The sequence below is a fragment of the Heterocephalus glaber genome, unplaced genomic scaffold (genome assembly GCF_053883595.1).
Source record: "Heterocephalus glaber isolate CG9 unplaced genomic scaffold, H.glaber_assembly_v1.0 deba00000546, whole genome shotgun sequence".
In the NCBI taxonomy this organism is placed as follows: domain Eukaryota; kingdom Metazoa; phylum Chordata; class Mammalia; order Rodentia; family Bathyergidae; genus Heterocephalus; species Heterocephalus glaber.
In genome coordinates this window covers 11,838,667-11,865,115 of record NW_028258147.1, presented here as the reverse complement: position 1 = coordinate 11,865,115, position 26,449 = coordinate 11,838,667, and the positions used below count along the sequence as shown (strand labels likewise).

Genomic DNA, 26,449 nt, shown 5'->3' with positions numbered 1-26,449 from the left:
AAGCAAAGTTTAGTGATCTGTGATCTTGGCAAAAGCTGCCTGCTTTGTGATGTCATCTGCTTCTAGAAGCTTGGGATTTGCTCTGAGATCCTTACAATGAGGATGCTTGTAGGGTTCCCCTGTGAGTATGTAGCTTGACATGGCTCACATGAATCTAGAAGAATTTTGTTTTAAATTTTGATGGTGTTGTGTATGGTTAGCAGTACATCATAAAGTCTTTCCCAACAAGGTAACAGTATACACTTTGTTCTAAAATTCTTAATGTATATTTGATTGCTTAGTTGAAGGAGATGGCAAGGTTTGTCAGTCAGTGAAGGACATACCTCTTGTACTTGATGATGTCCCCCAAACTAATCCTTATGCATAGCAAATCATAGCATCAAATGTTTTTTAAATTAACTTTATTGGTACATTTTAGGCATACATTATGATCACATTCATCATTGAGAATTTGTACCTGTGTATGATATGTCTTAGTTCTTTTTTTTTTTCCATTCCCTTTTCATCCCTTCCACCCTTCCACCCCTCCCCAAAGGTTCAAAGAGGAAGGGGAAGTAGGGGGTGGGGAAAAGGAAAGAAGGGAAAGAAAAATATATGAGAAAAGAAGGAAAAAGTGGAAACAGAGCATCAAATTTTTACATAAGCCACTATAATGTCCACCTTTCCAGGAAGGTTTAGAGATGCTAGCTGGTAGAGGATCACAAAGACTCTTTCAAAAGGTTTTAATTTATGTCTCCTAGTTGGAGGAGTTTATATTTTATAATGGCCAAAGGTAAAATATTTAGATATTTAAGTTCAGTTTCTTGGCAAATTTTTCTCCTAAAATCTTTTTTATGTTTAGATTTTTATATTCTACCTGTCCTGATGATTAAAGGATGGTATAAGGTATGAAATTTTTAAAAAATTGCTCAGCAGTTTTTCTGAGCAAGTGGTTTATTTCTGTTGAAAAATGACTTTCTTAGTTTGATTCAATCCATAAGAGAATGCCAAAATGAGCCATAATCTCAGTTATTAATTTCTTTGTCTCTGTCATGGTGTTAATACATCTAAATAGCATTTATTCCACCCACTAAACATACAGATAACAACCAAAGAATTAGAGTATCCCTAAGTCTGAAGGTAAAGCTATGGAGTCTATATGGATCTTAAGGGCAGAGTGCCCCATATGGTATTCCCTTGTTGTAGTCAGGGTTTTGGCAAGGGAATACATTTAATACAGGACACATAATTTATAGGATTATTTTATGATATTTACCTAAAAAGGTAAATACAAAGGAGTGCAAGAGATTAGCACCACACTAGAGGTCCAAAGAATCCAGCCATGGGCCTGGATTCCACAACAATGTCCCACACAAGTTCAGCTACAGGCTTAGAGTGCCAGCCAATGTCCCCCAGGAGTTCACCCAGTGGCCTAGAGCCCACAGCAATGTCTCATTCTTGTCTATATTGAAGATCTTCAGCCAAAAGGCCCAAAGGCCAATAGTGGAAGCCAGAAAACCTATGCCGGTGGGATGAAGAATTTGTGCCCTCAAGCTGAGGGATCTGTACTAGAGCCAGGAAGTGATGCTGACAGTGAATATCTGATCTCCCCTGATGAAACAGCAGCCATTCCCAGGGACAGTGTGGCCCGAGGTCTTCCTCTGATATAAACAGACAAGGTTGCATCAGGAAAATCATCCGCAGCAAGCTTCTCCGAGAAAATCAGCAGCCCATGATCTTTCTCTCAAGTAGTAATCCACCTCATCCCTCAAGTATGTAGATTACCCACAGAAACCTGGTAAAATTTACAAGTAGTGCCTTGGTAAATAATTTTCTCAGAAATTTTGTGAATGTTAGGGAAGAACCAATTTTCTTTTAGTCCCTTAACTCTCCCCTAATTAAATGTATGTCTCATATGATGGGAGATAATGCAAGCCAAAAGATCAAAAGAAAGCAGACTACAGGAATTATGTTTGGTACAATGTATAAAGGATCAGGTAAGTGCTTGGCACACTTACATATTTACTTTTTCCTGATTGCCTGATTGTCAATAATATCAGTCAAGAATAAAAGCAAGTTTATAAATTGACTGGAGAAAGAATAGAAAGGGGATCTATTTTCAACTGCATATTTAGCAGCCGCTTCAATCCCCCCTGCCCCTCACATTATCAGTCTCCTTGTATGGGCTGATTAGTGAACAAATAGCAATTTTAGTAGGAGGGTAAAAAGTCAGTGATAGAGTTACATTTATGTGTCCACTGGCAATAAAACTATTGGGAGATACTAAGTCTACAAGTTTCCAGATAGCATCCTCAGTGTGGCAGGCTCCAAAGGCATATCTGGAGTAGTGAGAATAGGGGCAGTTTTCCCTCCAGCCAGTGTTTAGCTCCACTAAAAGCTTAGATTCACTGCACTGGTCCCTACAGACAGAAATGTGGGAGGCTGATGAGGTTAAGAGTTCTTATCTTTTGCTGTATGTGTCATGTGTTCCTAAGATCTCAGTTGTACCTTTTGGAGTAAGCAGAGTGACCCCAAACCTGTTATCCTATTCTTACTGCCAGAAATGAAAAAGAAAATTAATCTTTCTTCACTCTTTGAAATTCTGTAGCTTGGGCTTATGAATTAGTTAGTTGACAGGAGGAAAGCAAACAAACTTTATGTAGTATTTTCACATGTACTCAAGGCTCCTTCTTTTTTTTTTTTTTTTTTAACAAAAGTGGATACCCAAAGAGTCAATTAGGATCAAGTTTTTATACACTTCTTTTTTAAACAAAGTAATAAATTACAGAAAAACAACATGACAAAGGGGAAAGAATTAAGCTTCTAGAAGAATTAATTTGTGGGAAAGCAATAAGAGATAATATGGAAGAAACTAATGGAAGATAAGGGCTATTTTAATAGGTTTTTTGCACTGACTGTTTTCAGCATCAGCTCTTAGCCTTCAGTTGAAGAATGTTCTCTTCATAGTACAGGGAAGGTACCCTCTACATGAAGAATATTATGTTTTGGGAGGAGGTCAGAGAGCCCTTCCTGTATCTGGTGTTTCTCCATTATCTTTAGTTCAAAATAACTAATATACCACGATGGTATATTTTAGGGTGTACTCTCTGAACTCCTTTACAGGTATTGGGCTAAATGTTTTATTATTACATTTTCACAATAGACCTGTGTAGTAGTTGCTTTTATTACCTACGTTTTATGGTTAGAACAAGCAAAAAGACCTTAAATTACTATGAAGTTGAATAGTTTGGACAATGTCAAATTGTTCCTAAAAGAAGATTTAGCCAGATTCTATACCTGTTGGTCCTAATGTAGAAAAGTAAATCACCTAGTCCACTAGTTTGGACATTTACAGATGTTACTGAAGGAATCCCCACACAGAAAAGATTCTTTTCTAGGTGTTGAAGAGATTAAAGAGATAGAGTAATTTGTCTAAGGCTAGTTAATTAGGAAGTAGCTACTTTTGGGATTCAAAACTCAGGTGTGTCAGACTCCAAAGTTTTAAGTGTATCAAAGTGTTTTGTTCCATTCTACAGTAAAAATATATGTTTTACATTGTTAGTACATATGCATACAAATATATAACTATCATACTATGATATATAAAATTTGATTTTCATTCACAATTCCTGGCTATAATTCCTTCCCAAGATAAGCCATGGAGACTAGAATTTCTCTTCCCTGGGGGATAGGCTTTTCTTGACCTAGTTATATCACCTTGATCAGATTGTAGATCATACAACCCTCCTTTCTATCGATATGTCCTGTCCCATTATTTAAAGAAAGGTTGAGCAGAGAGATCAGGATAAATGCTGAAGTGGACAGATCTTGTCAGGTGAGTGTTTTTACCATTCTTATCGGCATTTGATCATACCCTATTTGTTTAATCACATGTTGACATAGTTGGCCATGCTTCAATTACGGCTATGTAATGAAATTTCCATAAAAACCTGGAAGGATAAAGTCCAGAGAGTTTCTAGGTGGCTGAATTTGGAAGTTCCTGGAAGGTGACATCTGAAGAGAGGTTTCCATACCTCACCCCAGCCATCTTTTTATCTTAACCTTTTGTAATGCCCATTGTGATGAACTGGTAGATGTGTTTCTTTGAGTTCTATGGCCTGCTTAGGTAAATTAATTAAATTCAAGGAGGAAGTTGTGGAAATCTCAATTTATATACAGTTAGTCCAAAGCACAGGTAAATCAACCTGTGACCTGTATCTACAATCTGAAATAGAAAGACAGTCATGAGGACTAAGTCTGCAACCTGTGGAACTTGCTGCTGTCTCCCAACCTATGAGATCCGATGCTGTCAGAATTAGACGGGATTTGAGAACACCCCGCTGATGCCACTGAGAATTAATTGGTTGCTTGCACGTGGAGAGATATCCCCACACCTTTTGAGTTATAAAAGTCTTCTTCATTACTGGGTAGGACGTGAAAAGAGAGGGCAAAACAGATACAGTATTTTGTTTGTTTTCCTAATACTCAAAAGCTGATAGAAAAAGATAATAAAATAATACTCTTATTACATGCCGTGGTACTCTTGTGTTTGCTATACTAATTCTAGCATACACTGTTATAGTCTATTTTGCTCATTTAAAAAAATTTTGTTACACCAATTAAATTGATTTGTAGCTGGTAGGTCACTAGAAAGTTGTGACCTTAAATTTGAAAAAGTTTGTGAGATGTAGGCTTACCATCACTTTCTTAGATTATCACATTTACAATTACCCTTCATTTTGTCAAAAATGCATAGGACAGCTGAAGTAATATTTTGGGAATGCTCCAATATGTTGGGTATTCTCTGGCAAAAAAGTTAGGTTTTGCTCAGAGGTGGTCTCAATGTGGTCCAGATGACTACCTCCCACCCCCAAGGGATGACTTTGCTCTTCTTTCCCTTCAGCACAAGATCATTTCATACTTGTTACAACTGTCTTTTCTACAGTTTCTACAGTCTTGAGTAAATGCAAATGAGCCATAATATGCAATATTTAATAATATTAGTATAGGAAATTGCATTGTTCTTTATATCCATTTTTATAATAAAATATTTTCTAATTATTTTTTCACACATTATCACAGCATTACCAGGAGTTAGGTAGATCTTTCTGTTACTAATACAATTTGAAAGAGTTAAATGGTATTTAATGATTGAATAATCTGGATCTTCTAGCTGTTGCATAATAGAGCTAAGATAGAAATAAAGTCTCAGCTCTCTTACTTTTCTGGACCTGGTCTCCTTCATATTTCTTTAGACATTTATGTTGTTTCTTTCCATGACCCTGGGCAGATGGAAGACTTAGTTGAAAAAGAAAGAAAAAGTAAAATAATTTAAAGTAAATATCAAACTAGAAGAAAAAAGTCATTGTAAAGATTGACATCAGTAAATGTCTCTAGTGCTGCTTCATGGCACAAACATTCCAATCTTGTATAATGTTGTACCATTAGCTAGAGAGAATGGCAGCAGTCGGGACAGTTTTGAGATAATAACATTATATTAGAATAAATGATTTAACGGTTTTTTAAGTCCCTTCAAATTGCAACTACTAAGATAAATCTTCATGTTGACATAATAATGTAAAATCAAAAGTAGCTATTGCTTGCTAAGGATGATAATAGTTAACTTTCAACTCTAAATCTCGTTCATTTTTAAAACAATGATCTGTATGCTCATGTCACCCCAAAATTCCTGTGTTGAAACTTAATCTGCACTGTGATAACATTAAGAGGGTGGTGTCTTTGGGAGAAGTGATTAAGTCATGAGGTCAGAGCATAAAGTTATGAATGAGATTAGTGCCCTTAGGTAAAAGATGCTAGAGCTGGAGGGAACTTGTTTGCCCCTTTCATCACATAAGGTTACTATTGCAGTCTTTGAGGAAGAGGACCTCAATCAAACCTCAAATCAGCCTTCACACTGATCTTGGAATTCCCAGCTTCTAGAAGTTGAGATAAATTTTTGTTGTTTCTAGGTTAATCAGTCTATGATGTTTTATAGTAACAGTACAAATAACTTAAGGAATGATAAACTGGAACCTGGGATAGTAGCATTTTGGGAGGTTGAGGCTGCAGAATTGGAAGTTTGAGCCTAGCCTGGGCAATTTAGCAACTTAATGAGATCCTGTCTCAAAGTAAAAAAGAGCCAACAGGCTGAGAATGTAGCTTGGTGCAAAGGCCCTAGGTTCAATTGCTAATAATAAAGGGCAATGAAGGGCAAACTGGATTTCATCTAATAGATGAACTTGTCCTTTGGTAGGAGATCAAAAGCAATCCAGTGAAACTGGAGAAGAAAGAAAAATTATCTGGTCACATGTTAATTGATGGATAGTCTTGTTTACCCATTCAGTTAAGAAACTATGGGGCTCCTACTATCTGTCAGGCACATTCCTTATTGTTGGGAACACAAGAATGAGCCTACAGACCAGTAAGGCAGATGTATATATTTTAAACTTGAACCTGAAGTGTGAGTGGTGGTTAAGAAGATAAGTAGAACTTTTGTGAGAGAGTTGATATACTTAAAGTACTCTTGGTGGTAATCAGAGATAAATACTTCCATAGACAGATCTAATTGGAAAACCTGGGCAGTAAGAGCAGTTATTCAGAGTTATATCTCTGGGCTCAGAATACAAAGTAAAATAAATTTAGGGAAAGGAGATTTACCCATGAGGTTCAAGGCAGGATCCCAGTGGCAGAGACACTCGTTTATCCATCAGAACCTTTAGCTATGAAAATTTTCCACTTGTAAGAAAATGGACTTTCATATAGATAGTGATAGATTTGAGGTTTTATGTTTCTTTAGATCCTGATTAAAACACTGGGATAGACTTAGTCTCCACACACTCCTTAGAATTAGAGAAAGAGATGGATATGGTGGGAAGACATTTGGATCCTTGAGAATTCAACCATTGTTTTGCATTCACAAAATGTTCATTCTTTTTTATTTATTTATTTATTTATTAAATTCTTTTATTGGTACATTGTAGGTATACAACACAATTACATTTCTCATTGGGAATTGTACCTTTACATAATGCATCTTGGCTCTTATTTTTTCCCCATTCCTATCCCTCCCTTCACCCCCTCCACCCTTCCCTATTTACAAAGACTTTATTTCCATTTTTTCCATTTCTCATCATTTTTCCTTTCCCTTCTTTCCTTTCCCCTGCCCCTCCCACTACCCCTACCACTTTGGACCTTTTCTTCCTATTTTACATTATCAATTATTCATTCTAATCATTGGTACATTTTAGGTATACAATATAATGACATTCATCATTGGAAATTTGCACCTTTACATAGTCTCTCTCACTTCTTATTTTTCACCCTTGCCCAGACCTCCTTTCATCCCCTCCATTCCTTCCTATTTACAAAGATTCTGTTCCTATTTTTCCATTTTCTCATATTAATCCCATTCCCTTCTATCCTTTCCCCCAGCCCTCCCACTTCCTTCCCCTTTGCCCCTTTTCTTCCTAGTTCACATTACCTATTATACATTTAGTCCTTATTTACACTTTCAGTTTCTCACACCAGAGAAACTATTTGGTATTTATTCATGTGTGTCCTATTTATTTCACTTAAGAGTATCGCCTCAATGTGCATCCACTTAGCTATAAATGTCTGTAATTTCTTATTTTATATGGCTGAGTAGTACTCCATTGTATTAAAAAAACCACATTATCTTTATCCAGTCTCCAATTGATGGGCATTTGGGCTGTTTACAAGTTTTAGCTATTACAAACTGTGCTGCTATGAACATGGGTGCACATATATCACTGTGGTATGATTCTTTTAATTCTTTGGGGAAGATCCCCAGCAGTGGAATAGCGGGGTCAAATGGGACTTCCAGTCCTAGTTCTGTGAGGTATCTCCATACTGATTTCCACAGTGCTTGCACCAGTCTACACTCCCACCAGCAATGGAGCAGGGTTCCTCTTTCCCCACAGCCCCACCAGCATTTGTTATTGGTTGATTTCATGATAGCAGCCATTCTTTCTGGAGTGAAGTGGAATCTCAGCATTGTTTTCATTTGCATCTCTCGAATGACCAGTGATGTTGAACATTTTTTCATGTATTTATTTGGTATTTCTAATTCTTCGTCTGAGAAATGTCTGCTCATTTCAGATGCCTATTTTCAGATTGGGACTTTAAATTTGGGAGGTCTGATCTTTTTAAGTTCTTTATAGATTCGAGATAGTAGACCTTTGTCTGAGGAAGAGCAGGTGAAGATTTTTTCCCACAATGTGGGTTGTCTCTTCACACTGCTGGTGCTTTCTCTTGCTGTGCAGAAGCCTTTTCATAAGAAGAGATCCCACTTGTTGATTGTTTGTGCTAGTTCACGGGCAACTGAAGTTTTGTTCATAAAATCTTTTCCTACACTGATGCCTTCAAGGGTTCTACTTAACCTCTGTTCCAACTGGATCAGAGTTTCTATTTTAATATTTAGATCTTTAATTCATTTTGATTTTAATTTAGTGTATGGTGAGAGATACAGGTCTAGTTTTAATCTTTGGCATGTTGAAGCCCAATTTTTCCAGCACCATTTATTAAAGAGGCTATCTTTCCTTCAGTGAGGGTGTTTGGCTCCTTTGTCGAAGATGAGATGGCTGAGTGTGTCTGGCGTTGTTTCTGCATCTTCTAATCTGTTCCACTGGTCCTCAGGTCTGTTTCTTTGCCAGTACCATGCTGTTTTTATCACAGTAACTTTGTACTATAGTTGCAGGTTGGGGATTGTGATACCTCCTGCCATGTCTCTGTTACCTAGAATTGCTTTTACTATTCTGGGTCTCTTCTTGTTCCAAATGAATTTTTGGATTGTTTTCTCGAGGTCTATGAAGTATGCTGCTGGGATCTCAATTGGAATTGCATTAAATCTATATACCAGTTTTGGAAGTATGGCCATTTTCACTATATTAATCCTTCCTACCCAGGAGCAGGGGATGTCTGTCCATTTTCTGATATCATCTTCAATCTGTCTTTTCAGAGTGCCATAGTTTTCAGAGAAGAGGTCTTTGATTTCTTTCATTAGGATGATACCTAGGTATTTCATTTTTTTGGGTGCTATTGTGAAAGGAATTATTTGCCCTATTTCTCTCTCAGTGAGTCTGTCATTGGTGTAGAGGAAAGCTTTTAATTTTTGTGTGTTGACCTTGTAACCAGCTACTTGACTGAATTTGGTCATTAAGTCTAGAAGACTTTTGGTGGAGTTCTTGGGGTCTTCTATATAGAGTATCATGTCATCTGCAAATAATGACAGTTTGACTTCTTCATTTCCTATCTTTATTCCTTTTATTTCTTTCTCTTGTCTAATTGCTGTGGCTAATGTTTCCAGAACTATATTGAACAAGAGTGGCGATAGTGGACATCCTTGTCTTGTTCCTGATTTTAGTGTGAAGGATTTCAGTTTTTGACCGTTTAGTATGATATTGGCTGTTGGTTTTTCATAGATGGCTTCTATCAGTTTGAGGTAGAGACCATCTATTCCAATTTTTTGTAGGGTTTTTATCATAAATACATGTTGGATTTTGTCAAATGCTTTTTCTGCATCTATGGAGATAGTCATATGATTTTTGTCCTTGGCTCTATTGATATAGTGCATTACATTGATTGATCTTCATATACTGAACCATCCCTGCATCCCTGGGATGAATCCCACTTGATCAGGGTGTGTGATCTTCTTGCTCATCTTCTGCATTCTGTTTGCCATTATCTTAGTAAGGGTTTTTGCACCTATATTCATTAGTGAGATTGGCCTCTAGTTCTCTTTTTCAGTTGCATCTTTCTCTGCTTTGGGGATCAAGGTGATGCTTGCTTCCAGGAATGAATTCGGGAGTATTGCTTCCCTTTCAATTTCATTGAAGAGTTTAAACAGTAGTGGCAGCAGTTCCTCTCTAAATGTCTTGTAGAATTCAGCAGTAAAGCCATCAGGGCCTGGGCTTTTCTTAGTTGATAAGTTTTTAATTACATTTTCAATTTCATTGGTTGATATTGGGTTGTTCAGAATTTTTAGGTCTTCTTCGTTCAACTTTGGTAATTCATATGTATCTAGGAATCTGTCCATTTCTTCTGTGTTGTCCATCTTATTGGTGTATAGGTTCTGGAAGTAGGTATTGATGATCCTCTGGATTTCTGCTGGGTCTGTTGTCATTTCACCCTTTTCATTCCTAATTGCATGGATTTGGGCTTTTTCTTTCCTTTTTCTGACAAGGTTGGCTAAAGGTTTGTCAATTTTGTTGATTCTTTAGAAGAACCAACTCTTGGCTTCATTAATTTTTTGTATCATTCTCTTAGTCTCCATTGCATTGATTTCTCCTCTGATCTTTATAATTTCCTCCCTTGTATGTGCTTTGGAGTTGTCCTGCTCTTCTCTTTCTAGAAGCTTGAGGTTCAGCATGAGGTTGTTTAATTGGGCTCATTCTGTTTTCCTAATATGTGTATTCACTGCTATGAATTTCTCTCTTAAGACCGCTTTCATTGTGTCCCATAGATTCCGATATGTTGTATTGTCTTTGTCATTTAATTGAAGGAACTGTCTGATTTCTTGTTTAATTTCCTCTGTGACTCGTTGGTTATTCAGAAGTGTGTTGTTCAATTTCCATGTGTTAATGAAATTTTTTGAGTTTCTTTTGCTATGGATCTCCAATTTCATCGCACTATGGTCTTATAATATACAGGGGATAATTTCAATTCCTTTGCACTTACTTAAACATGTTCTATGTGTGAGTATGTGGTCTATTTTTGAGAATGACCCATGTGCAGCTGAGAAGAATGTGTATTGTGATTTTGTGGGGTGGAAGACTCTGTAAACATCTGTTAAGTTCATTTGTTCAAGAGTTCGATTGAGTTCTAGTATTTCATTACTTATTTTTAGTCTAGTTGATCTATCTATTTGTGACAGTGGGGTGTTGAGGTCCCCCACTACAATTGTATTAGTGCATATATGACTTTTCATGTCCATTAGTATTTGTTTTATATATTTGGGTGCACTAATGTTTGGTGCATAGATATTTATGATTGTCATCTCTTCCTCTTGGAGTCTTCCCTTTCCAAGGATGTAGTGTCCTTTTTCATCTCTCTTAATCAGTGTTGGTTTGAAATCTACTTGATCTGCAAAGAGGATAGCTACTCCTACTTTTTTTCGGGTTCCTGTTGCATGCAGTATTGTTTTCCACCCTTTAACTTTCAGTCTGAGTTTCCTTTTGAATTAACTGTGTTTCTTGTATGCAGCATATTGTTGGATTTTGCTTCTTGACCCATTCTGCCAATCTATTTCTTTTGATTGGTGAATTGAGACCATTAACATTGATGGTTATAACTGAAATGTATTGACTTGTCCTTGCCATGGCTTTTTCTTTTTGTTGGGTTCTCCCCCTTTACATTTAATTTCTTGTCATGCCAGATGGGTTCATTCTGCTTTGCTTCCTGGGGTTGTGATCCTCAATGTCTGTTCCTAGGATATTGTGTAAAATTCTTTGGAGTGCTGGGTTGGTATTCACGAAGTTCCTAAGGTGCTCTTTGTCATGAAAGTATCTTATTTCTTCATCACTTTTGAAAGATAGTTTTGCAGGGTACATCAATCTGGGTTGGAGGCTGTTTTCTTTTAGGGCTTGGAATATGTCACTCCAAGCTCTTCTTGCCTTGATGATTTGTGTTGAGAAGTCTGCTGTGATTCTGATGGTCTTTCCTTTGTATGTGATTTGTTTCTTTTCTCTGACTGCTTGGAGAACTTTGTTCTGTTGTGTTTCTGGAATCTTAACAATTATATGCCTATGTGTAGATTTTTTTTGATCAAGGCTATTTGGAATCCTATATGCCTCATTTATCTGTATGTCAAGCTCTTTTCCCCTGCTTGGGAAGTTTTCTGCCATTATTTCTGTGAAGAGATTTTTTATGTCATCTGCACTCTCCTGTTTCTTCATTGACTCCAATCAGTCTTATGTTATTCTTCTTTGCATCATCTAGCAGCTGCTGGATTGATTTCTCACATTCCCTTATAATTTTGAAGCAATTTTTCTTTTCCTGGTCACTGATTGCAATCTTATCTTCTATATCTGAAATTCTGTCCTCACATTAGCTCATTCTGCTGTGTAGACTTTCAGTGGACTTTTTCATGTCATCTAAATCTATTTGCATCTGTTTTATGGATTCCATTTGCTTCCTATGATGTTGGGATTCCATCATGTTCCTGAGCTCCTCTCTAGATTTATTAATCATGTTTTGCACTAGGGGCACAATTTCTCCTGTTATTTGAGAAATTATTTCTGATTTCATTTTTTCCAGATCCCCTTTTGTTGCCATTTCAGTGGGCCTAGGTGGTTGAGTATCAGAGTGTTCCATCTCATTTCCCTTTGGGGTTGCTGTAGGTGATCTGGAAGTCTGGTTTTGAGACTTATTTACGTGTTTTCTCATTTTGACTGAGGCAGGGGGCTGTTAGGGCCTGCATGGATTACCTCCTCTGAGCTGGGAGTGGTGGGACGGGCCGAGAGCAGTGGTAGGGATGGTGACCCAAAAGCCCTATCCTGTGGGCTGGGAGCAGCAGGAGGGATGGTGGCTGGGAAGCCCCTTCCTCTGGACCAGGAGCAGTGGGATGGTGGCTCTGAAGCCTCTACCTCTGGGCCGGGAGTGGTAGGAGGGATGCTGGCCCAGAAGCCCCTTCCTCTGGGCCAGGAGCAGTGGGACAGAAGGTGGCCCAAAAGCCCTTTCCTCTGGGCTGGGAGCAGCGGGAGGAATGGTGACTGGGAAGCCCCTTTCTCTGGACTCAGTACCTTGGTCTGGTGGTCTGGTGTCCTCTGCGTCTTTTTAGTGTGGAACCAGGTGGCTGCCTGTCTGCAGTGGGGTGATTCGGTGTCTTTTTTAGGGTTGATCCATCATGCAGTTTTAAAACCAATGTATAAATATTTTTATAACATATCAAAATAATTTGCTTAAAACTTCAATTGTAAATTATTATGTTTAATAAGACTATGACTTTCTAGCTCCTTAGGTAATTTTCTAATTATACCAGCACACAACAGCTTAAACCTAAAGCATAAATTGAACATATGTGAATTATGTCCTATTTTCCATCACAGCAATTAAGTAAAATTTGAAAGCTGCTTTTGAGGAATTTTGTTATTTATTTGACAGTTCTTTTTTTCCTTTTCTCTCTTCCTTTTCAGCTTAAGGAAAAGGAGTAGGATTGAGAAAACTAATATTTCCATATAACATATAAATTATGACTTATCATTTTGAAAATATGAACTCATTAATTTTCTAAGGAGAAATTACTTTTATTTTTATAGTATGTGTTGTACTTTCTTGAAAACAGTGACTTAAATTGCAATCTTCATCTGTGTTATGCTACAGAAATCTGGCATTAACTTAAGAAAATGCTTAGTAATCAAAAGAGTTGCAATAGACATTTGTTTTTCAAATGCTAATAAAAATGTACAGCACCCTTATGTTTATTTACTATTCTTGCTATTCTTCTCTGCCACAGGCAATTGAATTTGCTAGGATTAGAATATCAAAATACACACAAGTACACTCACCAAGCACGTGCATGAAGTTTTCCCTACCCCATCACAAAGAAGCACTGCACAAGAGTGAGTTTTGGGACTGGTATTTAGCTCAGTAGTTCCACTGCCTGCCTCACAAGCACAAGGTCCAGAGTTTGATCCCCAGTACCAAAAAAGAAAAAAGTGAGTCTTTCTCTGATTGACTGGGCAAAAGCCTGCCTTTTCTCGCTCCTTAGGTTAATTACTGCACAGCTAATAGATTAGAGTAACTTCTGACCTACACACCTCTAGAGAAAAGCTTTTTAATTTTAACTTCTTAAGTAAGTTGTCTATTTTTCTTTCTACTACATAGCCTAGCAGGGAACACCACATATATTTTTGTGAAAAAGGATTAGAGGTTCTGTAAGATGTCACATTTTTTAAGGCTAGCTCCTTAGTTTTGTGAGTAGTTTTTTTCTGGTATTTAATTATGCCTGGTGGTAGCATGATTATGTTAACTTACCATCCTTGCTAATCTCTGCTGCAGGCACTTGAATTTGCTGGGATTAGAACACTAAATAAACACAGATTAAAGATGAGCAATTTCTTTAGCTTTGAGCATCTCCACCTGATCAAAACATATTTTAGGTGACACACAGAAAGTCAAGTGAAAGGTAGAAGGAAGCAAAGAATAAAGGAAAAAGAGGAAAAGAAAGTTAATGGAATGCCATTTCCAATTATATTAACTTTTCTTATTGAATTTATATCTATATCTGGTCAAATTATTTATAAAATATCATAATTTAAGAAGAAATTTTCTAGACAGTCTTCCCAAAATGCTCCTTTGTTCCCCTGAAAACACACAAAAATTTTTAAGAGAAGAAATTTGCACATTTTCTACTTTTGCTTTTGTGCCAATGTGTCAAGATTTGTTCAAAATTCTGAGTTTGTATATCTTGTAATTTGTAACTGGAGGAAGATGTTAACCCTTCTTTTGAAATGATAAACTAAGTAGTTTGTACTAAGTGGGATCTGTATCACAAGGACAATAAACCTAGGACCTGCTGTTCTAGGAGTTTTGTTATTTTTCATTTTAAAGAATGATTCCTACAGTATTTATGGAGATAATTTATATACATTCTTTAGCTTCAGGATCTTGAGCCTTCCTAATTTAGGAGATATTTACTCAATATTATAACAATACTTTCATCATATGCTTGTTCTGGGACTGGCCCGTAATGGAGACCAAGCAGGGGCCCTTGTGAATGACTTCCAATGCCTTGAGACTTTTTCCTTCGCCCCTCCCCCACGTAGTAGTAAAGTTGTGCTCTGCTTTCACAAGTTATAATCTTGCTTTTATTTATATTTGCTCATATTTCTGAAAATTTTCCCATTATGTTATATTAAAAATATTCAATGATTTAAACTAGCATATTGTATCTGAATTCAGTCCTTACTTCCATTAAAGGAATAGACGTGTAGATGAGGACTATCAAAAGGACAGATTCTGGAGTAGTGGCTTGACTGACTTCTTTACCTGTTCATTATGATTCTCTAGAGAGAAAGTACTTATTATGGAAATATAGCATTAGTTATGAAAAGAAGAGTAAAGAATTAAAACAAGAAATGGGACTCCTTGTTGTTTGTTTGTTTTTCTATCCCAACTTGCTTCTTCTTACCTCAAAAGTCCCCAACTTCTCATAACATCATGTTGTACACCTTAAATATACACAATAAAATTTATTTGAAAAAAAAATCCTATCACTGCTCCTCTTCCAAAAAAAAAAATAAAGATAAAACAAGAACACTTTGTGCAGGCATCTTGATGAATAAGAGTAGGGAGGTTTATGGTCCTCTTTTCCCAGATGAAGGCAAGGAGATGAGTTTTAAATCTGTTCTGGCAAACTATTTTTTTTTTAGAGAACCCAACAACTATACTTTATTTTAAAAAGTATAAAAGTGACATTTTAGAAATTTTTTTGAAGACAAGTATATCTAACAGCAAAGAAATATGAATGGGACAATGACTGGCACAAATACAACACTAAAGGAGTACTCAGTCACCGCCAGAAATCATTGCCTGAGTTACAAAATAGATTCCATTTGAGAAGTCACACATTCAGTTTGTTTCTGAACTAGCCTGTCTTGTTTATGTCTTATTGTAAGAGCAGGTCTTTACTGCTACTGAGACAAAATGTTGTATGTGAATGAACTAGAGGACAAGGAGGGGTCTCTTCCCCTGATACCTGAATGACAGAACAGTTAGTACAGAAATGGCTTTGGCACTTTAACCTTTAAATAGTGTTCCATACCTTATCACTTGATTTCATAGCTTCATATGACATTTTAATACCATATCATTGTCATACTTCTTATATACATTATATATACACTGTAATAAATTCCTTCATTCTCAAACAATACAGCTTGTTCCTCAACAGGTCTACAGTCATCTCTGTATTAGCAATTCGCTTTCTTCTAGGTTCTTAGGCCATACCGTTAACTTGTTGTTGTTATTTAAGCTACCTTCCAGGACTGATTTAAGGCTCTAGTTTAATCCAAGCTGTTTAGTCATTGTAGGAATCTTTTGAGGCTCAGATCACACACCAATGATTCTCTCTTTTGAAGCTCTTTTTCCTTGTTGCATGGATGTAGTGTCTTGTCTGGATAATCCATAGAGATATATGGAAACACACACAAGAGCAAAGGTGAGTGTTATCTGTAATCCAGACAGTACCACTGAAGCAATGGTAGAAAGGACAATGGCTGCTGCTGCAGAAAAACCTTTCATGATGTTGTCTGTGTACTTGACCACAATGGAAGTATACAGGCCTCCCACACTTGCAAGAAAGATGACAAACCAGACATAGTGTGTGTAACCATAGAAAAATCCTTTTTCTTTAATTTCAGCTCCATCTGACAAGCAGGCACCAACCAATGTTACAGTGATTCCCGACAGACACATTTGAATGTTTCTCACCCAAAAGGCAGTCTCTAAACTTTTTAAGACTCTTTCAAAATATACTGCTGCAAATCCTGAGCACAAAACAGCAATAGCTATAGTATCAAAACCCAATAGTGGATTCTGTTCCACCACAGCTTTTGTAGCTTGAGCTGGTTTCTGCTGTACAAGTGTGACTCCAGCACACAGCATAAAAACTGAAATTCATTGTAATTTGCTGTGTCTAGTTTAACATTAAAATAGTACATAAAGCAGTACAGGGAATCTTCAATTGGTAGGTCACCTCTTGGAGTAGCCATGGCGTTCGCACAGCCCTACATGGAACTTGGCAAGCTATTTTTGAAGATTAAATTTTATTTTGTACCCACTTCTTATTTGAGAAACTGCTTCATAATTGGACGCAAAAAGGTTAGAAGACCAAAAATACATTATGAGTGCTCAGGAGACATGAATATACCTTTATATAGATCTGAATATTCTTTAATTCTTTAAGCATGAGTTTACATGTTCTTGTATAACTCAATTTATAGTGTGAATTTTTATTTTTTATGACAGTGGTTTAGAAAAATATTCTTACATGTTGTTTCTCTATCCTTATAACTGGTTCTGGTATCTGCCTAAATCCCATGTTATAAATATGGTATTTAAGCATTTCTTATCACTGAGTATTGACATTACCTTTTATATTTTCTTATTGAAGTTAACTTTTATATTATCTAATTTCATAGATTTGTAATCATAGTGGTGACCACTACATATGGAAGTGTCTACATATAACCATATAATTTTTATTACAAAATAATTTCTGGGTTCCTCAGACAAGGGATTCCTGGTACAAAGGATTTAACAATCATGTGTCCCAGTGATAAAATTCTATTACAACAAGTATAAGAGGTTAATCTAAATAGGATTTTAAGTGAACTCAGCTCTGAAGCTTTTAAATTTATTTTGAAAGAAACAACAATTGAAAGAAATGCAATTGACTTGTCAGAGCTTTAAGAAGGCATTAAAACTGGACTGTTTCTCGATCTCGCCTTGCAGGTACTGAAGACAAGTGAGGTGGCTCGACTTGGAGAGCAGACTTCAGGGTCCAGGAACATTAGGACTCAGCTGGAGCGCTTTAAGGAACAATTATCCACACCATGGACAAGGATATTGGGAGGCAACTTTAACAGGTATAAATTGAGTGTAGATCTGAGGAACACAGGTTGAGTATCCCTTATCTGAAAGGCATGGGGCCAGAAATCTCTCAGATTTCAGACTTTTTGTTAAGTTTTGGAATATTTGTACATGTGTCAATAGGTATCTTGGGGATGGTCACCAACAAAGATGAAATTCATTTATGATTCATAAGTGCTTGGTACAAATAGCCTGGGGCTGATTTCATATAATATTTTAAAATAATTTCGTGCATGAAACAAAATTTCATGGCATGGTTTCAAGTGGATACAAAATACTTTCAGATTTTGGAGCATTTTTAATGACATTGTGAATGCAAACATCTAGGTTTGTCCCATTTCTGCTCCCTGAAGCTTTTCCAAGAGATTTAAAGAGATACTGCCAGGCATGGTGGCTTATACTCATGATCTCAACACTTAACAGGCTGAGGCAGAAAAGGCACAAGTTTGAGCCTAGCCTGGGCAATTTGGCAACTTGGCAATCTAGTAAGACCCTGTCTTAGAATTTAAAGTAAAGATGGAGGGGGCAGTTGCTCAGTGGGAAAGCCTTGGGTTCAGCCCCCAGTGCAGGGTGGCGGGGAGTCAATTTTCTTTTTTAAAAAAATTACTTGTATTGGTACACTTTGGATATACATAATGATCACATTCATCAGAGGGAATTTGTACTTGTACATAATATATCTTCATTCCTTTTTTTCCCCATTTCCCTTCCCTACCTTCAACCTTTCTTCCCCTCCTTATTTACAAAAGCTTTGTTTGCATTTTTTCCCTTCCATCTCCTTCCTTTTACCTTTCTTCCCTTCCCTTTCCTGGCTTCCTTGTTACCCTTCCATTTGAATATTTTTTTTCCTACTTCCCAGTATATGTTATTCATTTGGGTCCTTATTAATGCTTTTGGTTTCTCACATAAGAGAAACAATGTGATACTTAAGCATGTGTGTCTTATTTATTTCACTTAAAAGTATGGTCTCGAGGTGGATCCTTTTACCTAAAAATGTCTCAAGTTTAATTTTCAAAAATAGTAGTGTCCATCTGGGGGGAGGGATCTTATAAATAGGCATATTTTGCCTTAAAAAGCCATGTTTTTCTTATATGATTATGTATAATTTAAATTTGAATGTTTTCTTCTTCTTCTTTTTTTTTTTTGTTTGTACTGGGGATCAAACTCAGGACCTTGCGCTTGCAAAGGAGGTGGTGGAACCACTGAGCTAAATCCCCAGGCCTTAAATTTGAATGTTAATTTCATTAAGCTTAGAATATTTCCCTGAGATCTAGGGAAAGCTAATCCTTTATTACATTTTCTTCTCCAACTCCCTGACATATTCTCAGTGGTGTTGGTAGTTAATATCTGAAAGAAATTACTTTCCTCTTAATATTGCTTTAGATGAAGATGACTCAGGTCCTAAATAAGGATGTTTATAAGAATTTAAACTATGGAATCTTTAGCTTCTTTACCTTGTTCTAAACATGAAAGAAAAAATCCATTATCTTTAAAACATGAGACTAAAAAAGGGTTCTTAAAATTCATTTTATTTTCATTTCAGTGTTCTCTGTAGAGTATTCTTCAGCAATGGAATGAATGGATAATTTGCTATGGTAAGGACAACATTCCTGAGAAGAGTGATATGATTCTCTTGTACCTTCACACAGCTGTATATTACTACAATCTAATTAAAAAAAAGACTTTAGTCTCCATTTAAAACTACAACATTTACTTCTTAAAAATTTAAATATGTCTTCCAGTGGTTAATTTTTACAAACTAAGTGTTGAATAATAGATACTTCAATTTCTTGTCTTTGATCCAAACCATTTTACTGTTCCACAAAATTTTCTGTAACACTTCACTTTGTGTCAATTAGAATGACAACAAAATCTCAGTTACCAAATACTCCTAAAAAGCCAAAATTCATTTCTGGCTTTTATTAAATGATGCTAGAACTAATTCTTTTAGTAGAAGATATAAAGTAGTAAAATATTCTTATTAACTTTAAATATAAGAGTACATTATTGTAAGAGCTTGATTGAATAATGTTCCAAAGGGGACTTGAAGCTGTCATTTGGTAGTAGTTTTTGGTTGATTCAATAGTTTCAAGCAAACTTTTGACTTATTTTTAACTCTGGCAAAAGTGACTTTTCTCTTACTGTCTTCTATAATGTGTGTGTGTGTGTGTGTGTGTGTGTGTGTGTGTGAGAGAGAGAGAGAGGAATAAACAATTATGAAAACAAAATCTTACAATTCTTTTTAAGATTTGGCAGATCACTATAAAATGGTCTTTCAATAACCAACAAACAATAATGAGAAGTTCAACCTGAAATTTATTTTCACTCATTAAACTTTTTCTAGGCATTGTTTGGTATCTCTGCACATCTGGGAAGGCAAAAGGAAAAACAGTCACATTCACCTCACTGCAAGTTCAGTAATAATTTAGAAAGTTGAGATAATATTAACTATGATATTATCTGTATTATACACAAGAGAAAACACCTTTATTGATTTAAACAATAGTAGCTATTCTACCTTCTAAAATTGAGTTAAACTCACTGAACGTAAAGTTCAGAACTTGGTAATGCTTTCAACCTTGAGTACAGTAATGTAGCATAACAGTATATTCTTTTCTTTTCAGCTTCAGATGGTGCAACTTCCAAAACATTCCTGAAATTTGAAACAAGAAGAATAATATTTCAGTGTAACAGAGTTGTTATACCTTTTTATTCACCAAAGTGGTCTCATTGTACTGCACTTCTTTTGCATTCATATTGTGCAACAAATATTTGAAAAACCAGTGTATAAGAAGAAAAGGTGTTTTTCATAGCCAAAACTCTTTCTAATGGAAGTACTAATTTTCAAACATGTCTTCTTTGGAAGTTTCATTGAGTGCAATGGAGCACTGCAGACAGTGTTAATTTTCCTTCTAATTCCATGTTGCCTGACTGTAGATAGAAGGGCACCTCCGTTATTTCCAAATGTGCCTTTGCTCTGGGTCTGGAATGCCCCAACTGAATTGTGTGCGAGGGTATCTAATCAACCACTAAATATGAGCCTCTTCTCGATAGTAGGAACCCCCCGACAAAATATCACAGGGCAAAGTATTACACTGTTTTATGTTGATAGGCTTGGCTATTATCCTTACATATATCATCACACAGGTGCAATTAAATATGGAGGACTCCCCCAGGCTATGAATTTACAAACTCATTTGGACAAAGCTAAGCAAGACATCTTATTTTACATGCCCACAGACAAGGTGGGCTTGGCTGTCATCGACTGGGAAGAGTGGAGGCCCACCTGGGCAAGAAACTGGAAACCTAAGGATATTTACAAAAATAAGTCTATTGAGTTGGTTATGAAACAAAATCCACAATTTAATCTTACATACGCCAGTGCCTTAGCCAAAACAGAGTTTGAAAGGACAGGAAGAGATTTCATGCTAGAAACTTTAAAATTGGGAAAATCACTTCGGCCAAATTCCTTATGGGGTTATTACCTTTTTCCTGATTGCTACAACACTCATTATAGTAAACCCAATTACAATGGGCATTGCCCTGATATAGAAAAGAAAAGAAATGATGATCTCCACTGGTTGTGGAATGAAAGCACTGCCCTTTTTCCATCTATTTATTTGAACTCCCACTTAAAGTCATCTCCAAATGCTGCACTCTATGTCCGTAGTCGTTTACACGAGTCCATTAGGATTTCGAAAGCTCCTAATGCTAAAAATCCACTTCCAATTTTTGTATATATCCGCCTGGTTTTCACTGATGACACTACCACATTCCTTGCTGTGGTAAGTAAATCAAAGTAAGACAACTATGAAATAATGTCCATAAATAATGCTTAATGCAATTTAATATCATTTTGAAGGGAGTGAAATTTAGCTATTAATATCATTTAGGAAAATGCACACAAGTAGTTCTGTGTCATATGAAGTCAAAATAAGAATATTTTTAATCTCTAATGTTGCCATGTAATCTTTTAGCAACTACAAAGAATTAGGTAATATATATAATGCACTAGGTCCATTTCTTTTTTTCTTTCATTGCCTTGTCTTTTTTCTGAAGCAGTAATAAAAACAATAATAGTTTCAATATTTTTATAGTAAGGAAAGGGGCTATTTAAAAGATAGAAATAGTGGAGAAATATTTAAACTTTTATTGCTGGATCAAATGCTTATTAGCTTTGGTATTATTGTCCTATGTATAAGACTTTCATTTTATTCCTGTGTGCTAACTTTCTATCATATTTGCCAGGATGATCTTGTGAATACAATTGGCGAAACTGCTTCTCTAGGTGTCTCTGGAATGATAGTATGGGGAAGTCTTAGTTTAGCACGAAGTATGGTAAGTTCAACTGGTAGTTTTTGAGGATTTTTTTGTTGTTAAATAAGGAAATAAGTACTATGCTTGGTACATAGTACTAGGTGTTGAATGAATAATGGCTGAATCAAAATACCTTGCATTTGTTTGTTTGGGTTGTAAGGCAGAAAAGATTGTACTTATTTTCCACTAAGAAGTCTGAAATTCAGTGAGATTAACTGAAATTGTCTGAGCTACATGACTTATCAGTAGCAAAGACTATCTGCAATCTTCATTTTCTGAAATGATTTTTGAAGTCAAAGGATCAATCTCTCTTTATTTTCATTCTTATTTAACTCTCCATATCAAGTCTTGTCCTTCCTTCACTTCTTCAATCCTCTTGAATCAATGGAGGAGTAAAGTTATATAAAGACACTGCTTGATTGGAGCTCAACTTTATTTTCTGTGGTGGTTGTGGAAATATTAGTGACAAATATCTTATGGAAAATGTCACGGCCGAGGGGAGCTATCTTAGGACTTGTAAAGAATAATCTTTATTCTCTACTACTGGGAAAGACATTTTGAAAAAAGGTTATATGTGTCTTTTGTCCTTTAGAAAAAATAGCAAGATTCTTAATTTGAAAGTGCTTAAAACAGTCACATTTGTGAAATTCTTTCTAGGTACTCACATTCTCTTCTGCCAATTTTGTATAATCATATTGTCTCTGGCTCGATAGCCAGTAAAGAAAGAATTAACAGAAATAATAAGTTCAGAGAAAATTATATGATTTTTGGTAAGATTGTTTGTATTTAAAAATTATCTTAAATTTACAATTCTCATAAGTGTATTCCCAATTTTTATTGGTTGTTTTTCCAAAGTGAACCATGGATCACTTTTCAAGTTCTGATTCATTGAGAACTTGAAAAACCGGCTTTGCAGGTTTTTCTGCAGTTAGTGGAACAAGTATTAAGTGAGCCATTTCCTTCCACTCTTTTTATTAAATCTGGTAACGTGATAGAGCCAGTTCTGCTGAAACCAACTTGTGAGACTTGATTGTTAAATATTCAAGAATTTTATGAGCCAGTTGTCAAACATAGCTATTATTAAAAGTTTAATTATTGGGCTGGGGATTTAGCTCAGTGGTTCCACCACCTGCCTCGCAAGTGCAAGGACCCGAGTTCAATCGCTGGTACCAAAAAAAAAAAAGTTTAAATATCAAAACATACAACAAAATACATGATGTTAAAAACGAAGGTAATACATACTTAAAATATATCAATTACTTTATTTCACTTTGTTATATGTGTTTTGAGGTTATATCTATTGTTATCTTTATAAATAGAAACACTATGTAATGGTTGATATCTGACATCATATTACCATACTGTATATTGATGATGTACTTAATTCTCAATTCTTCATTCAGTAGTGTCATATTGATAACATCAAATTGGCCATAGCAGTAGTATTTAGATCATAATATATAATGCTACAAAGCAGGCTATATCAATGAGATAGACACTTTTAGATCCTTCCATATACTATATCTTATGTAGGCTAATGATTCTTAATCATTCTCATCATTTTAATCTTTCTTTTTTGGCTAATGCTGTAACTGGGGATTTGAGGAAGCAACTATAATGTCACCTGAACTTGGTAAAATTCTCGTCTTGGTACTGGGAATACAATATTGAAGAATACTGACAAAGACAATGAAGTCTTACAACTTATGAGTGCTCAGAAAAATATACAAATAAGGGAAATATTTGATGTGATAATTACTATACAAAGAATTAATGTAGATGTGAATTGATAAGAAAATATTGTGTCTGAGAGGGCACTGTCTAGTTAAAGCACCATCCTAATGACAAGATGGAGTGAACCATGTTAAAAATTGGAGGAAAGAACATTCCCAGCCAAGGGTAGAGTACTGTGGTTTAAAATGAACCTGCTGTACTAGTGAAATAACTACTATGTTCAAGCAGAGAGGGCTGTCCAAGAGGTAGGAAGGATTATACAGTATAAGATTGGTATATGTAAGTCAAGAGAAGTTGAATTTTATTCCAAATTCAATGCAAAAGCACTGAAGGTTAAGAAGACAGATTGTATTTTAGTTTTCTATTGCTTCCATAAAAGCAACAACAAACCCAGTGACTTAAGCAATATATGTAAATATTTTTATATAAATATGTTATTTATATATATTTATATAATTCTCTAGGTGAAGAGTCCAACATGCATGTCACTGAGCTAAATTTAAGGTTGTCAGTAGCGTGCAGTTCTTCCTAAGAGAGGTTCTTCACTTGCTAATTTGAGTTTTTGGCAGATTAGTTCCTTGTGTTTGCAGCAATGAGCTCTCAATTATCTCACTGGTTGTTGGTCAAAGGCCACTTCTATCTTCTGGAGGATCCTACATTCTTTAGCTTCTGGCCCTTTTCTTCTGTCTTCAAAATCAACAGCTGTGGCTAAAGTTCCTTTTACACTTTGAATCTCTCCTTCCTCTTCATCTCATCTTTCTAACCCAACTGGAAAAGTTTCTGGACTTTGAAGGATGCATGTAATTAGAATAAGGCCTCCCAGATCATTCATGATAATCTTCCCTTCTCATGTAGATGTCCTCAATCATATTTACAAACTTCCTTTTGCCATGCAAGCTAATAGAATCATAGCTACCAGTAGGCAAAGGTATAGACATCTTCGGGAGGCCAGTATTATGGCATCACCTCAGGGAAGGTAAAAAGAAATAGATTACAAGGAGAGCTGCTAAGATTCCTTGACTTGCCTGCCACACCTTCCTTGGGCCTGCAGAGAGACTAGCACATCCCGACAACTCAGTTGAACTGTTTGTTGGTCACAAAAGAATACAACTGCCCTCAATGTTTTTAAAGGCAGTGTCCATGTTTCAGAACATACTAATCTCAGAGTGAATCATTTCAATTATTCATTTAGCATACTTAGCCAAATTTGTAAATAAGCTTTCATTATTCACATATAATTTGATTATATTTAACATTTATTATATACTCAGTTAAACCCTTGAATGTTAAGCCATCAACTTAGAATTCTTTTCAATCTTATTTAAGCTTGTCTGACATATGTAATTCTTATTATGTTTATTTAAAATTTATTGAGTGTTTACAGAAGTTATGCTAGGCTCTGTATTAAAAACATTTTTATATACATTGTATCTTTTCTTCTTTTCTGTCTATGAGGTAGGTTCCAAAATTATCCTTATTGTACAAGTGATGACATGGAACCATAACCAAGTTAATTGATTTACTAAGGTCACTCAGGAAACATATTTAGAAGGCTTGAGCGGTCCTCAAATTCACAGAGCTCATCATTAATGAAACCAGGAAATCAATCAGGGCAAATAGACCCTAGAAGTCATATTCTAATAGCTGAAACATTCTATTCCCTTGATTAATTTATAAATAATTGAGGAAGATCAGGCTAGGACATGTTAAGTATCAACTTATATATTATCCGGTGGCATTAAATGAGATGTGAAATAATGTTAGAAAAAAACAGAATAATTTTGCTTATTAATGTAAAAAAGATGAAATATTTCATATCTTTTGGCATGTCTGTTTTGTTCATCCTTAAAAAATTGCTTATTTCAGTAAGTTATGTAACACATTTATGACTTGATAAATGTTCAAAATGAACATATTATAATTTTACAGCAATCTTGCCTGGAACTAGAAAATTACTTAAAGACTACACTGGATCCTTACATAATCAATGTCACTCTAGCAGCCAAAATGTGCAGCCAAGTGCTTTGCCAGGACCAAGGAATTTGCACAAGGAAAGACTGGGATTCAAGTACCTATCTTCACCTAAACCCAACAAGTTTTGATATCAAACTTGGGCAAAATGAGAAGTTTATAATACATGGAAAACCCACGCTTGAAGACTTGCAGGAATTTTCCAAAAATTTTCATTGTAGCTGTTATGCCAACTTGAATTGTAAGGATAGACTTGATATACAAAATGTCCGTGCTATTAATGTGTGTACTGTTGATAGTGTCTGTATAGATACCTCTTTGGACTTTCCATCCAGTGATGATGAGGAGCCTCCCAGCACAGAAGAGACAACAACTGAAGATGAATACAGTTTCTGGTACATCACATCATCAGCTACACTGTTTCCACATGCTCTTCCAAAACATTTCAGTTGGTGCCTCTTAATTGTCTCCATATTTTTACAGCACTGAAAATATTTACTATAGGCTCATGGCAACTCAAAAATACAAAGTTGAATATCATGTTAGAAAAAATTCTATTAATAATCAAGATTCTTTGAATTTTTAAAGCAAAATATACATTTTTCTATCAAAGATTAATTATGAGGTCTATAATACTTGGAAGATTACTTTTCTTTTGAGAAGAGTAAAGATTTGAATAAAGCCAAGTTACTGCAAATGAATGTCTGTATTGGTAGTTTGTGTTTAAAAATTAACATGTTAAGGTGCAAACTTTTGTTTTTTAAAATACAATATCCCTTGGGCCAGGGTTTTAGCTCAGTGGTTCGCTGCCTGCCTCGCAAGCGTGAGGACCGGAGTT

The 26,449-nt window shown here is 35.7% G+C and overlaps 1 protein-coding gene and 1 pseudogene across 1 annotated transcript; one reads left to right on the top strand and one right to left on the bottom strand.

The window, feature by feature from the left end:
- On the top strand, positions 1 to 26,449 carry LOC101700218 (hyaluronidase PH-20). The gene is made up of 6 exons (XM_004856420.4): positions 1 to 229; positions 17,452 to 17,585; positions 19,133 to 19,184; positions 20,214 to 21,374; positions 21,838 to 21,927; positions 25,570 to 26,449. The coding sequence occupies exons 4-6, from the start codon at positions 20,418 to 20,420 to the stop codon at positions 26,098 to 26,100; spliced, it is 1,578 nt and encodes a 525-aa protein (XP_004856477.2). The 5' UTR covers positions 1 to 229; positions 17,452 to 17,585; positions 19,133 to 19,184; positions 20,214 to 20,417; the 3' UTR covers positions 26,101 to 26,449.
- LOC101722933 (CMP-sialic acid transporter pseudogene) lies at positions 16,048 to 17,994 on the bottom strand (annotated as a pseudogene).